This window comes from Pristis pectinata, chromosome 24 (assembly GCF_009764475.1).
Source record: "Pristis pectinata isolate sPriPec2 chromosome 24, sPriPec2.1.pri, whole genome shotgun sequence".
Lineage (NCBI taxonomy): Eukaryota > Metazoa > Chordata > Chondrichthyes > Rhinopristiformes > Pristidae > Pristis > Pristis pectinata.
In genome coordinates, this window is record NC_067428.1 from 27,249,756 (window position 1) to 27,265,967 (window position 16,212).

The following is a 16,212-nucleotide window of genomic DNA, read 5'->3' on the forward strand; positions in this document are numbered from 1 at the left end:
GTTTCTAATCAAGACTTGGAACATTTTTGGCATCACTGCTGAAAAATTGCAAATGTATATAGAGGTAGTCCAAAAAAAATCCACGTAGGGCACTTCCATTGCAGCTATGTTATGTTTCTTGATTTTTCACATGTCCAACTTTTTTGAGCCTTCACTCAGTTGTTAGAAAATTGTAACTTTAAAAAGATGCACAACTTGTTTGTATCACTTTTACCCCTTTAATGACCCTTGTCTTTCATCAACTGAAATGCATCAATGCAGATTTCTGCTTTTGAAATTAATGTTGGCTTCAGGGTTTGATTTTTTTTTGCATGTAAAGTAAGCAAACAATCATTATTGCCACTTTGTAAAACTGAAATAGAGAATTTATCAAACAAAATTCAAACAATCTTCAATTTATTGTGCATGTCAATGTTTTGGATCCTTTGTGTTATCAAGACTTTACACTTCAAATTTAATGTAATTTACTTTTGGCACCATGTATTCTTTACATGTCAGAATCTTGAAGTGTAAATGCCTACAGCTAAAGAATTTTTTTCACTGTTGGAAAACTTTGATTTTAGTGATTTATGGTAATATCAACATTATTGGTATACAGAAGCTGTGCCACCAAATATAAGGTGTGCCTCCTTATAAGTCCTTGCTGATTTGAAAATTTTCCTCCTGGCCTTATAATGTTTTAAAGTTGACGTGAAACAGCTCTAACATGTTTTTTTTCAGCCTTGGCATTGGCTTGTGGATGGTTTTTATTTGAGGGTTAATGGGTCAAATTTACCTGTTCACACCCTGGCTAAAACTGTTTGGGGTGTTGACATTTTCCAGTGGTGTGCTTAAATTCAAGCCTCAATCCTGCTTAAATCTGCAAAGTCTTTATTCAGTCGTATTTGAAGAGGTGAATGTCTTGCAAGTAGGCAGTTAATTATTGCTTGTCAAGTAAGGTTAAATTTTAACCCATCACCTGTGTTTAGGACAATCATGTGGAAGCTTTCAATTATTTTCAAAAATGGGATAAATTGGTTCACACCTGTGATGATCAGCATTTATTAATCTCTCCTTAGCATCATTGTCAGAAACCTGCTGCTGACACTTGGTAAAGTAAACTGGTTGGTGTAAAAGGCAGCAAAGTGTAATTATTAACAGTAGATACTGATGTAAAAAGCAACTTAAGTTTGAAACAAAGGATTTCCCCTTTACTGGTAAGAAGCTTTTATTTGCTGTACAATAGAAAAGGGCAACAACTGATGGAATGAGAAAAAGATGAAGCTGTTCAGCGGGTCAGGCAGCAACTATGGAATATTTTAGATTAGCATCCTTTTAGGTTATTGATTTGTAATAATAACTCTTCTTCTCAACAAAGATTCTATCTGACCTGGATGTTTCTAAAATTTTCGCATTGCCAAAATTTATTGCATTAATGCCCTGATTGAGGCATAGATCCTATGATTATAGCCAAGGGTTACTGTCCTTTCAATAAAATGTGTAATGTATAAAATTAATGTGGGGCTTGATGCAAGGATGATGTAATTACCCTGTCTGGGGTATATGGAATCAGGGCTTATGTCTTTAAATGAGGGGTTTGCCAAGCAAGACAGGAATGAAAAGGAATCCCTTCACTTATCTTTGGCACTTTGCACCCCAAGGAGGCTGTGGGGCCTCTGTTCTGGAGTGAATTCGTGACAGATTTATTTTTAGGTACTAAAAGAAACCAAAGGCTAAGTGTGTGAAATGATACTAAATGAGAAGCCGTGACCTTATTGAAATACATATAAGACATGAATGGAGAATGTACTTTTCCTGCTGCTATTTCTTAGGTCCTTAAATTTTAGAATAATGGAAACTGAAAATTAAGTCATTACTTATTTGCTTAAAGGATTACATTTCTGAAATGCAAATGAGTTTGTTGCTTGCAAACGCTAGTTGATGCTTACCCAGCTAGTGTTTGCACTGTACACACTACTTATGAATCTGGTTTCATGCAGTGGTGCTACTTTTATGTGATACTAAAGTTGGTGCCAGTTTCCAGTGTGTGCACAGAGTGAGGACATAAATATGGTAGAGTGTACATCATTCCAAAAGAGCTGAACAGATGGATCTGTGGATATAAAACAAAAGTCAGCATATTCAATATAATTTGCTGATTCACAACATTAAGTGATTATCTAACCCCCCTGTCATATTCCCTACAAGTAGGAGACATTTTGCATCAACAATATATACTTTTGGTCAAAGATGGGTTAGTGACTAATGTGCGGTTATTTCAGTGAAGAAACCACATACGCCTAAATGTGTTGGAAAGGGAATATGTGTTCCTCTAGGTTTGGGAGTAAGCTGGAAGGGCAACTAATGATTTTATTTCTGCTATATTGCAGTTTAACATATTGCATGACTAGCATTTCCAGAAATCTATACCAGTATTGTTCTTTGGAAGATTGACTGTTTATTCTCAAAGTGCTTGAAGCTAGACAGTAAGATGATGCCTATTATCGTACAGGCCTTTGTAGTTTTGATCTTTAGTCGTCAAGGGTTCTTCCCATTAGATGAACTGTGATTGTATTTAAACTTGTGGACCGATCTCAATTTTCAACCCAGTACACTAGTTCTCTGTAGCTGTAACATGGTACTGGATCAGTTTTGGGTTCTCTGTTACCTCACCTCCCACAAAAAATTAGCCATTTGTTTTTGTCAATTTATTCAAATCAGACACATTGGTTATCTTTGCATTTTCTTTCAAGTTCCATGGCTCCAAATTTATGACTCCAAAAGGCTGAGCCTCTCCCTATGTTTTTTTGCCTCAAGCACGTGGAACAGTTTTTCATGCCTTCACATTATCTGCCCTTCGTATGTAATTAAAGACTCCTGTTTTACACATTTGCTTTTACAGAATTTCACAACTGCGCTGACTCACTAATATCAGTTAATTGACTATAGGATTGCCAGGAATAAAGGAAATGAGGGAGTGATTCTGTCCCAGCAGTTTCCCCACAAAGTAATATACCTGGGCCATGTTTCTTTACTTTCCAACTCCTGAGTTCATCAAAGTAGAGCACAGAAGGGGGTCATTAAGTTCATGAATATGTGCCAAATCGTCTGTTGTGATCCAATTTAAAAAAAACAGCCCCCAACATTTCCTCTCTCCAACAATTTATCTGATGTTCTGAAATTTAAGTGAATCTCTGACCACCACCCAGTACATTCCTGTGGTAAACAAGAATTAGTATCATCTCTGGTTCTTTTGGATTCACTGCAGATCTGTGCCTTTTAGTTGTTGGCAGCTATTAGAAGCAGTTTTACTTGTGTAAAAGTTGCATGATGCAAGGCCTCTGAATCTTTGGCTTTCTCTGTGCCATGGAGAGAAACTCCTTCATTCTTCAAGGTAATCCTGGACCATTTTAGTAAATATCTACTTTGCTTCACCTCCCACCCCCCCCCCCCCCCGCCCCCAAAGCCTTCACTTAGAATTTGGCACCCTGGTATAGACACAATCTCCAGGTTTAGTGTAATTCCACAATATTTTCTAAAATAATTTGAATACAAAATTTAGCTGCTGGTAGCTTTCAACATACTTTTTGCCTCTAACCCTTTTTTCTCAATTTTGTTTTATTTTCCACCCTGCCAGATGGGAGCTTTGTACCAAATGTTAGACACTATCTTTGTTTCCCAGTGTTGGGACAGTGTTATTGCTGGGGATTCCTGCTTAGTTGTGGGAATCTATTTCTCCATGAGAAAATCAGATAAAGAATGTTGCTTCATTGTTCTAATTTCCATTCAGCTATACTCTAGTGTTTCAGTGTTCATGCCTAAGGAGGCACTTCCAAACACCTTCCATTGGGGTGGGTGGTAAATGCTGTAGCATCTTTTATGTAAGATGACTAAAGCAGGAGCGGCTGAGATGGCGCCTTCCTGCTAAGTGCTGGATGGAAATATAAACAAAACTATAGAACTGAAACAAACAAAATATTGTTAATGGAAAATGGGTTTGATTGGTCTGAAAAGAGGAATGACAGATTAGATTGTGAGTTTGAGAGTTTACAATTTGGCTGACACACCTCAACAACAGTTGGGGCACTCTGTAGCTGGAAGGGCGATGCAATTACTGGAAAAATAGCTTTAACGTGTTTTTAGTCAATGAGTGGTACATGAGGAATGGGAAGAAGAATGCACCTGAGATGGAGAACAGCAAAAGAGAACGTCTTGACGAGAACAATTTTGTGGAAGTAAACTCTTGATCAACATTCACTTACCTTGAGGCATACACGTGTTAAGAATGTCACCAGGTAAAGATAAATCCCATTTGTTCTGCAACATTGATTCATAGAGCTTTACAGCATGGAAACAGGTCCTTTGGTCCAACTGGTTCATGCCAACCAAGAATGCCCATCTAAGCCTGTTGGCCTGCATTTGATCCATATCTCTTTAAACCTTTCCTATCCATGTACCTGTCCAATTGTTTTTTAAATGTAGTAGTAAGTAATAGTAGTAGCTGCTTCCTCTGGCAGCTTGTTCTGTATACATACCATACTCCAAGGAAATGGTTGCCCCTCGGGTTCCTACTGGATCTTTCTCCTCTCACCTTAAACCTACCCCTGGTTGGGGGGGGGGGAGAAGGTGGGGAGAGAGAAGACTGCACTCTTATCTATGCCCCTCATGATTTCAAGACTAGGAAGGGATTATGACAGTGTTAAGAAAGCTATTTTCTGAACCCATAGCCATAACTGTGCCATTGTACTTGGAAGATGTTTGGCTCCAACTCCTTTGTGTTGTGCCATTTTCCTGTTGAGATATAAAATCTGCTTGTCTTGAATTTCCATGACAATTTTCCAATTTTTTTTTGACAGCAGATCAATAGCAATCTGGAGAGACTGTGTAAACAACTGTTTATACCATTTCTCCAGGATTTCCATCAACGTTGTGGCAGAAGAACAAGAGAACCCTACAGAAACTATTCTGTTGCATCAACCATTCTAAGGAAGGGTTTCACAACCGTTGTGATATTACAACCACAATGATACATGACTCTACAAAGAGATGACCAGGAGTAAAATCACCCTCTTGTCTGTACTATCCTTTATAATATTTTTACCACTGAAAAATGTTGTTTTGATTCTGAATTTATCTTCAATGCTCCTGTGAATGTCCTTCCTGTTGCCAGCATTTTCTAAGATTTTCCCCGTCGACAACTTTGCTTTTGGAATCTTTGTTCAACTCCCAGCACCATCATAAAAATGTTGAAATATTCCACCACTGTCGGGAAGTCAAAGATAAATAAACTTAGATAATTTTAGCCCACATTTGCCATTAGCTTATAGAATGAAAATATTCAGAATTTGGCACAAATTTAGAAGCAGTGAAAATGTTGCAGGAAGAATGGAAATATTCTCACCACAATGGGTGCCAATGGGTATACTTTTAAACTTTAAACTTTATTTATACAGCATGGTAACAGGCCCTTCTGGCCCAATGAGCCCACACCACCCATGTTAACCTACTAACCTGTATGTCTTTGGAATGTGGGAGGAAACTGGAGCACCCGGAGGAAACCCACGCCATCATGGGGAGAACGTACAAGCTCCTTATAGACAGCGGCAGGAATTGAACCCTGATCGCTGGCGCTGTAATAGCGTTATGCTAACCGCTACACCACCGTGCAGCCCCTAAAAATTTTTATCCAGTTTTTTCTTCAAATTCAGCTCACTGAGCCATTAAATAGTATATTAGATTTCTAGAAATTTGACAACTTGTACAAAAACTGATATAGTACTGCTCTCAACTTTTTATGGTTGCTTCCAATGACACAGGTATATGTTATTAACTGTATGTTCATTTGTGAGAAACCAAATGCCACTTGTTAATTTTATATAATATGCTCCTACTTCCCCATACAATCCATTAGCTCAGCCCACTTAAGGCAAGAGGTTGCTAAGCCATACAGTGAAGCAGTACACCTTGGCATCAATAGGAAAGGAAATGTAGAAATCAGCTAGAAATCCTATGTCCAGTTGTTTTTCAGTGGCCCCTATTGATTATAAGTCAAGGATAGGGTAGTCAGTCAAATAACTGATTTTTTTTAATCTCACAGAAGAGCTAAAGAAAAAACGATTCTTAAAGGGTAAAAACTATGGTTAAACCTGACTCCAATTTTCTTCCTCCTCTCTGGAAAGTTTGATTAATTATAGATTTCAGTAGGTATTTATACGTTGGTCTAGATAGTGAACAATGGCCTGTTGGTTTAACATGAAGGACATGAAGCCCAGACCTAATGCTGTCCTTTTTCTAATAGGAAATTACCAGAGAGTGATCAGGATGTCAACTTGTGATTTTCAAACATCTAATGGATGGCATTTGATGGATTGAATTTGCTATACTACTGTGTATCTACCATTCCGAGGCACTGGACAATATGTAGTCATTACTATGTAACATACTGTTTCAAATACATTAAGCTAATGTAAGTGGAGTTTTACGCTGCAGGACCACAACATGCCATGGTCTGATTTAATGTTTGTCTGGACAATGCTATTAACATACATTTGGTGATTGTGTCATTTGTTGTTGGGATTTTGCTATTCATCTACCTGTATTGCAAGTGCCTTTCTTTCAGAAATATTTCATTAGCTGTAAAATGTTTTGACACATGGGGAGGGTAAAAGATGCTACCTGAAAATGAGCTTATTTCTCTAATAATTGTAATCTATATATGTATTAATGCTGTTATTAAAATTCTCATAGTACAATAAAGATGCTGAATTTTGTTTTTCACATCAACTATTCAGCAATTCAAATAATTTAATGTATTGAGATACCAGTCTGGAACACCTACAAAAATATTTCTTTACTGGCTTCTCATCTTCAAAATAAGTTTTTTCAAAAGACACATTTTACTTGTGGGTTCATTAAATCCTAGTACTTTGCAAAATCCCCTCTGAGGTATATAATTTCATTAGCTGCTATATCAGTGTAGGCTTGAATTCATAAAGAATGGTACTTCTGATTTGTGGAATAAATTAAACATTACAGAAGTCTCTTACCAATGGAGTCAGTAAATTTTCAACTTTATAAAGTTGGCCTACTACATGATGTGCTTTGGCAAAAGTGATTTTGATTAATCTCTGGCCTCACCAACATTGCTGTCAGCAAATACACATCTCCACTTAGTCAAACAGTTAAATCTAGATTCATGGCATCACTGGACATGCTGTCAGTAAAGGAGTGGAAAAAAAAAGTCTAATGTTCCCTGGATCATTAGAGGTAGACTTGAAGTTAGGCAAGAAAAAGTGTTCTCATCAAAATAAGAAAAGGTTTATAATACAGTAGCAAGTTTGATATAGAAAATGCAGAGGAGCTCTAAAAATTGTGGTTAAATGGGGCAGGGTATGAATATGTGAAGGGTAAAAGGGTTGTCAAAGATTGGTTGTGGGCCAATCAGGAGAGTTTCTTGTCAAGGCAGTGGTAATGGTTGATTACTGTTAGAGATTTCCATACAGTAGTAGTTGTAGCAAGGGGGTAGTAACTGTGGGCAAATTAATGAATGTCATGGTTGTACAGCAAGGAAACAGACCCTTCAGCTGAACTAATCCATAATAACCTAGATACCTGTTCATATGAATCCCATTTTCCCTGCATTTGGTCTAAATCCCTCTTTCCTATCCATGTATCTGTTCAATGCCTTTTAAACACCGATTGTACTTATCTCTAGCACTTCTTTTGGCAGCTTGTTCCATATACCCACTATCCTTTGTGTGGAAAAACTTGCCCCTCAGATCTCCTTTAAATACTTATCCTCTCATCTTAATTCTATGCCCTCTTTATGACTTCCCTCCCAAGGGGAGGGAAAGTGCTGGGGGTTGGGGGAGGTGGTGGTAGGGAGAGGGGGTGTGGAGGAAAGACTGTAACTATCTATGCCCCTCATAATTTCACAAACCTTCTCGCTCCAGTGAGAACAATCCTTGCCTATCCAATCTCTCCTTGTAACTAAAGCCATCCATTCTGGGCAACTGCCTGGTGAATCTCTTCTGTACTCTTTCTAGCACTCCCACATTCTTTCTATTCCAATTTTCTGGTTGATGTTTCTCTGTACCCTTGGGCAACCATCGTCTCTGTCTACAACACCACTTATCTTCGTGTCATCAGCAAACTTGCTTATCAGACCACAGACGTTCTCATCCAAGTCATTTATATAATATGACAAACTTCAACGATCCCAACATTGATCCTGGCAGTACACCATTGGTTATAGACTTTGGGTCAAAAAAAACCCTTCACCACCAGTTTGCCAAAACACCTTGGATCCATTGTGTCTTAACTTTCTGGAACAGCCTACCATTGCAGGTCCTTGTCAAAAGCCTTTCTAAAGTCCATTTATACCTTGTCTATTACTTTGCTGCCTTCATTTTTCTTAGTAACTTCCCAAAAAAAAAGTCAGATTTGTGAGGCAGGATTTCCCAAGCTCAAAACCATGCTGATATCCCCCTAATCATTCCCTGCCTTTATAAGTCTCATTTCCAGGATTTTTTTCCCCAATAGTTTCCCTACTATTGACGTAAAGCTCACCAGCCTGTAGTTTTCTGGCTTATACCTGCTGCCCTTGAATATTTGAATAATAGTAACTATCTTGCAGTTTTCTTGAACCTCACCTGTGGTTAAAGATGATGCAAAAATCTCTAAGAGCCCCAGCAATTTACTCCCTTGCTCCCCATAACACCCTGGGATAAATTTCATCATGCCCTGGGGATTTGTCCTCAGTGTGTCACTATCTCTAACACATCCTTTTTCTTGATTATACACATGTTCCAAACTATCAGCACATACCTCCCCCAACTCTCCATCCTCCCGATTCTTCTCTCTGGTGAATGCCGACACGAAGTATTCATTCAAGATAATACATGTCCCCTGGCTCGACACAAAGACTTCCTTTTTGGTCCCTGAGGACACCTATTCTTTCCCTAGCTACCCTCTTGTTTCTAATATTTTTTACAAATGGTTTTGGAATTCTCTTTAATTCTATTGGCCAGGGCCTTTTCAAGTCCTCTTTTTGCCCTCCTAACTGCTTTCTTAAGATCTTTCTTATTATCTCTATAAACCTTAAAGAGCTTTCCTATGCCTGACATGTGCTTCCTTTTTCCTGATCAAACCCTCGATTTCCTTTGTTAAACAAGCTTCCCTAATCTTAACATCTTTACTTCTTACTCTTAATGGAACATACTGACTCTGAATACTAGTTTGCATTTAAATGTCTCCTACCTGTCAGATGTTGTTTTTCCCTCTGGCGAGTGGTTTGACATTGACCCATGTAATAGATGCTCTAGCAAAAAGAAAGCTTATACGATTGAAGGGACAGTATTAGCATGGACATAAGGTTCATAGGATAAGTTGACAAACCTGTTAATAATCTTATGGAATCCTTGGCCTTGTTAATAGAGGCAAATGGTACAAAAATAATTAAGTCCAGTTTATTGTCATCTGCACAAGTACAGTGAGGTACAGGTACAATGAAAATCTTGCCTGTAGCAGCATCACAGCCATGTAGGTTCAGACAATACACAGTATAAATTGTACATAAATTATACTAGACCGTGAAGAGGAAAACAAGATGAGACATTAGTACAAAAAAAAGCAATCAGAGAGGAGTCCATGGTAGTGAAGCTATGCTAGATGAGGATTTATATAACACTAGATAGGCTTCAGCTGAACTGAGCCTCACATCGTAGAAAGGGGCAGAAATGCCAAAGAAATTTAATAGAATGATGGCTGAGATGGAGCCATGCTTCTTGAGGCAGTAAAAACATAAGTGATTGGGTGGAAATGGCAAAAATTTTGAATGATTTTAATGGAGAAAACAATTTTGGTGGCAGAAAGTCAATAGCTAGAGAACACAGATTTAATAGAAAAGTGAAAAATGCAGGTACTGGAGATCTCAAGTAAAAATGGAAGTGCTCAGCAGCTCAGGTGACATCCCTGGGAAAAAAAAAGTTAATACTTCAGATTGATAACCTTTCATCGTGAACTAATACTTGATGTACTGGATTTTATACAGCCGCAATAGAGCTCCCTTATGAATTTTACCAAGTTCATTTTTGTTGATTTGAACAAAGAAATATTTTTCAAAATTGTTGCTCTCCATAGGAGTCTCCCCACTGACATTGCATAAGAGAAATCAAATGCTGTATCAATACTTTCCATAGAACCATACAGCACAAAACAGGCCCTTCAGCCTACCATGTTGTGCCGTCCATCAAACCACCCTCACGCTATCTAACCCTTTCCTCCTGCATATCCCTCGATCTCACATTCCTCCATATGCCTATCCAACAAACTCTTGAACCTGTCCAATGTATCTGCCTCCACCACCACCCCAGGCAGTGCTTTCCATGCACCAACCACTCTCTGGGTGAAAAACCTCCCCCTGACATCTCCCCTGAACCTCCCACCCATAACCTTAAAGCCATGCCCTCTTGTCTTGAGCATTGGTGCCCTGGGAAGGAGGCGCTGACTGTCTACTCTATCTATTCCTCTCAATATTTTATATACCTCTATCATGTCTCCTCTCATCCTCCTCCTTTCCAGTGAATAAAGCCCTAGCACCTTAAGCCTCTCCTCATATTCCGTACGCTCTAATCCAGGCAGCATCCTGGTAAATCCTGCACATTGGCTTGCATTGGACAGCAATACCCAAGCTGTTTTCCAGTTTCTCATTTGGCATTAGAGGCTGCATTGCATTTTGCTCAGCAAAGCTTTGCTTATCCAGCCAAACATGTAGGAGAGTTTCCAGCCATTCAAAGCATTATGTGGGAGATTGAGAACAGTGCATGCCCATAGTTAAGTATGCACTAAACACAAGTGAATATTCCTGTCGATGCCACCAACCTCTTCCAGTCACTGTTTTATGTTGAATCTGTTTGACTGAGCTGACCTTCTGAACCACATCCATTCCAGAATCGAAAATGCTTTTTTGAGCCATAACATTTTCCCTTCTGCTTCATCTCTTAAATTACTGAAACTCATGCAAGTCATTGTAACTTCCTGATCCAAAAATTCCAATGTTGCCATTAGGCATAGAACATAGAAAAACTACAGCACAATTCAGGCCCTTCGGCCCACAAAGCTGTGCCGAACATGTCCCTACCCTAGGAATTACTAGGCTTACCCATAGCCCTCTATTTTACTCAGCTCCATGTACCTAACAGTCTCTTGAAAGACCCTGTCGTATCAGCCTCCACCACCGTTTCCGGCAGCCCATTCCACGCACTCACCACTCTCTGAGTAAAAAAACTTACCCCTGACATCTCCTCTATACCTACTCCCCAGCACCTTAAACCTATGTCCTCTTGTGGCCACCAATTCAGCCCTGGGGAGAAGCCTCTGACTATCTACCCTATCAATACCTCTCATCATCTTATACACATCCATTGTGCTTGTACAGAACTCTCTTTCCAGCATCCTAACCCAGAACCTGTTCAGCTATTACCTCTGTGCACATTGGCTTGCATTGGACAGCAATACCCAAGCTGTTTTCCAGTTTCTCATTTGGCATTAGAGGCTGCATTGCATTTTGCTCAGCAAAGCTTTGCCTATCCAGCCAAACATGTAGGAGAGTTTGGCAGTCCCAGTGCTAAATCCCATGTCATGGTGATCTCATCAGAATATAAGAATGGTCACAGGATTGGTCTTGTGTCATGCTGTTGTCAGCTTTAAAAGTTCAAGTGAAGGAGTAATCAAAAAGTGTTTTCCAGCCCAGCTGGTTCGTTCATGTGTTTCATTTCAATGGCTGAAAATTGTGCACTGAAATTCAAAGGATTTTTTTAGTTCCATTGTTACAATTTTGGAAGTGAACACACCCCAGCCTGCAAGCCCTAGGCTGACGCAGAGACCCCATCCGTACGCGGGAGTTTCACTCACCTGGAGTTCTCCCACCTCTCAGAGGTCCAGGCATGCCTCCCATTCCCTGCAGAGTCTAGATCGCTGCCAGCAGAGACTATTCAGCAAAGCAAAGGTTGGGCGATACCTCAGTCCCAGTTGCACAGCAAGAGACCAGCTTTGGAAATTTCTTATACCTGACCTGTCGTCACTCTGCCAACTGGTTGCTGGGTCAGGCATTCCGGTCCATTGCCTCCCTGTCTAATTGAATTGAAAATTCTCATCCTTAGCTCTTCAATGCCCTCACTGTCCCCATCCCTCTGAGATCTCTGCGATTTCTAATTCTGGCCTCTCTGCACATCCCTAGTTTTTAGTGTCCTGCTGTTGTCAATATGCCTTCAGCTGCCAAGGCCTTTAAATACTGGAATTTATGCTATAAACCTCTCTGTCTCAGCCTCTTCTATTTTTCCTTCAAAATGCTTTTTAAAATCCATGTCATTGGTCATTTGTTCTTGTACGTTTATATGGCTCAGTGTAATATTTACTACCACTCCTATGAATCACTTAGGCACTTAATATTATTTTAAAGGCACAATAAAGTTGCCAGGTGTCGTCAGCAGGACAGAACGTTCAGAAAATAACTCGGTTTCATTCAGGAAGTGACTGGGCCCATTGTTCTGGAATTATTGAAAAGCTCTTCTGTGTACTCAAACAGTTTAAGGGAGAGTTGCAAGTTTATACTGCTATAAAGGCAAAATATTATTGAAGCTGAAAAATGCAGTAATGCTGGAAATAATCAGGAGATCAGATAAGATGGTGAGAGAAACAGTTCCTTGTTTTATGTTGATGATATTTTGCTGTGCTGATGAATAGTTATCAGACTGAAGCATTATCTCAATAATTTTCTGCAAATGCTTCCTGACTTGTTGAATGTATGCAAAGTTTCAGTTTCTATCTGTCACTGCCTTTCTCTAAGCCAGATATTGTCAAGTGTTTGCATATGGAAGTACAGGTGGCACTGATATTTGAGAGCATCATTGTAAGGGATTCCATTCTACTGTTTACTGGAATAAGCTGTTATCATTCAGATAAACTTTATTAACTGTAGCAATATAATCAAACTGAAACCACAATTTGGATTTTATAAATATGTTTGAAAAATATTTTTTACATCAACTGATTACGCCAAGTCATCTGAACCACCCATCAACAGTTACAAGAGTAACTGCTAATATTTGCCTGCTGCTTGGATCAGGAGGTGGGTGCCTCAGTGGAATCTCCCTACCTTTATGTCAGCAGACAGCTTTCACCACCAGTGATCTGGGCAGCATGGAAATTTTGGTACATCCATTCTGTAAAATGACGCATAGCTGTTGGCTGAGTGAGACTCTGGGAAGGGACAAGGCTCCTATCTCACTTTTGGTCTCAGATTTGGGGATAGTGCAGGGGGGTGTGTGATGAGCAAAGTTAAGTTTGTGACACAGAGATCACTTGACTTTTTGACAGCTTGTTTTTAACCATTTAGTAACAACCCCGTTTCACCTTGAATACTTCTTATAGTAGCTGGGTCCAAATAATTCCAACACTTTGGAAGGACAAACTCCAAGGTGGAGTACAAGGTTAATGGCAGGATTCTGGGTAGTGTGGAGGAGCAGAGGGATCTAGGGGTTCATATCCACAGATCACTGAGAATTGCCTCGCAGGTGGATAGGGTAGTTAAGAAAGCTTATGAGACGTTAGCTGTCATAAGTTGGGGGATCGAGTTTAAGAGCCATGAGGTAATGATGCAGCTCTACAAAACTCTGGTTAGACCACACTTAGAGTACTGTGTCCAGTTCTGGTCGCCTCATTATAGGAATGATGCGGAAGCATTGGAAAGGGTGCAGGGGAGATTTACCAGGATGCTGCCTGGTTTGGAGAGTATGGATTATGAGGAGAGACTAAGGGAGCTAGGGCTTTACCCTTTGGAGAGAAAGAGGATGAGGGGAGGCATGATAGAGGTGTACAAAATATTGAGGAATAGATAGGGTAGACAGCCAGCGCCTCTTTCCCAGGGCACCAATGCTCAATACAAGAGGGCATAGCTTTAAAGTAATGGGTGGGAGGTTCAAGGGAGATATCAGAGGGAGGTTTTTCACCCAGAGAGTGGTTGGTGCATGGAATGCGCTGCCTGGGGTAGTGGTGGAGGCAGGTACACTGGTCAAGTTCGAGAGATTGTTAGATAAGCATGTGGAGGAATTTAAAATAGGGGAATATGTGGGAGGAAGGGTTTAGATAGTCTTAAGCGAGGTTTAAAGGTCGGCACAACATGGTGGGCCGAAGGGCCTGTATTGTGCTCTATGGTTCTATGGTTCTATTTTAAAGATCCCTTCCTTTCAATTATCTGGATGACCCCTGGGGCTGTGCATTGCACCCTACTTGGCCTCCTCTGCAAGGACTGAGTAACATAGCTACATGGCATCATACTTATCACCCATCCCAAAAATGAAACAGCCGAGAACTGTCACCAAAGATTTCCACGACCGTCACCTGTGGAATGAAGGTAACTAGACTATTAGTGTGTGCATTGACCATTCCCTTGGTCTTCAACGTGCTCTGATTGTGTCTATACTGCACATATTTGACAGTGAGATGGAGTTTGGCAAGGTCAGCCCTAACAGTAAAAAGCTGGCGACTGGTGAATTGGGAAACCAGGGCATTAATTACTTTTAACTTGATCATGTGGTAACTTTGCAAGATATAAACTAATTATTTGACAAATTAGTTCCAAAAATCAGAAGTCAACACTGCAGTTTGCATTAAATTCTATCTAAGTTATTTTTTAAGGCACTCCAGATCAAACCAATATGGAGTTGTTACGAGAACCAAAATTTAGCTTTTCAGCAAAAAGACATCCATTTTTCAGTGGCTGATTATTGACAACAATAATGTGTCAAATGTGTTTGGAAGAGGACATTTGGAACATTATGAATTATAAAAATAAATATTTACGTTGATGTAGTCTTACCCTGTCACTGAATGCCTCCAGAAAAAAAATAATTTCATACAATGATCTGGTAGACAGAATACATCCATTGTGGTATCCATTGTACAAGCTCAGCTACTGGGATTCATTGTCTTAAATGAGACTTACGATAAACGTGGTTTACCTTGGTTTTCTGCTAATTATTTTCTTTTTCATATTTTCTTTCAGAATCAACTGCTGCATACTAACTTCGATCTATGGAACCATTTTGTATATCCTCCTTCAACATTTCCTTCTACAGCATCTCTAAATGATACCCGGTAATTATACATTGTCAATAATACGTTGTCTTGAGCACTACATTTGCGCTTGTGCTTAAATTATTTCTTAAGCTTAAAACAGTGTACAAAGTAAGTAATATTTTCCACATAAAGAGGATTAGTTTCACTGAATTTCTGGGTAGATAGTTCTTAAAATGTCAGGTTTAAACTATACTGGGAGTTATGTTTTCAAAGAAATCTGAGTTACATAGAAAGCCTTAGTTCAGTATACGATAGCTTTAAAACATAAACCTATAATCTTGCAGTCTCTGTAGAATTCAACCATGTTGAATTTTAATATTTTTGCATCTACCTTTGTCCATAAGGTAAATTTTATAAGACACCACATTATCAACAATGCCTCGTTTGTAATGAGCACTGGATGAAAATCGTGTGTCCAGTACATGAATGATTCAATTTTTCAACTGCTTATGCAGGATAAAGGAAAAAAAAATGAAATCTGGTTGGTTTGACATTAAAATGTTTCCATGCATTTATAAATTATGAGACAAAAATATGATTAGATTGGAAATACAGCAGCATTCAAGGCCTTAGAATATCTCAAAACATTTTAGATCCAATTCAGTACTTCTCTTTAAGTGTAATTACTGTCAACACAAAGCATGTGCATTGCCTAAAAGAACTTAAAGGTTACGAATAAAGGTATTCAGAAGTCATAAGGAGCTTATTTGTTAAATTATACTTTCTATAGCATAACTAAGTTTGTCATTTATTTGTAATTTAATCTTTTTTGCACTTTGTTCCTTATTAAGAAGTCCTCTACTTTTGCATTTTTGTTTTCAACCAGCTTTTTTGCTGCTTACGAATGAAGTGTTGCAGATTAGTGTTTCTCTGGAGTTGTGAACACTCTGCAAGATCAAAATGAATAACAAGAATTAGTTAGGGCTGGTGATAATGGTTTTGACATAGTGTTTAACTTGATGAAGGTAACCAGTCTTTTTTTTGCATTGAAACAGAAGGAGGATGGAAAAAGATTGATCCTATGCATGGTCCTCAGTTATAGGATAAGCCAACAGTTAAAAGGCCTTTTGTTACATTTTCTGATTCAACATGTTC

General features: G+C 39.1%; 1 protein-coding gene across 1 annotated transcript in view; it reads left to right on the forward strand.

Annotated features, from left to right (window-relative positions):
* Positions 1–16,212, forward strand: part of LOC127582732 (protein strawberry notch homolog 2-like) — a 133,378-nt gene that overhangs the window by 26,653 nt on the left and 90,513 nt on the right. Inside the window, exon 3 of the mRNA XM_052038294.1 lies at positions 15,044–15,135. Within this exon, the coding sequence (XP_051894254.1) occupies positions 15,044–15,135 (92 nt within the window). The remainder of the gene's footprint in view (positions 1–15,043; positions 15,136–16,212) is intronic.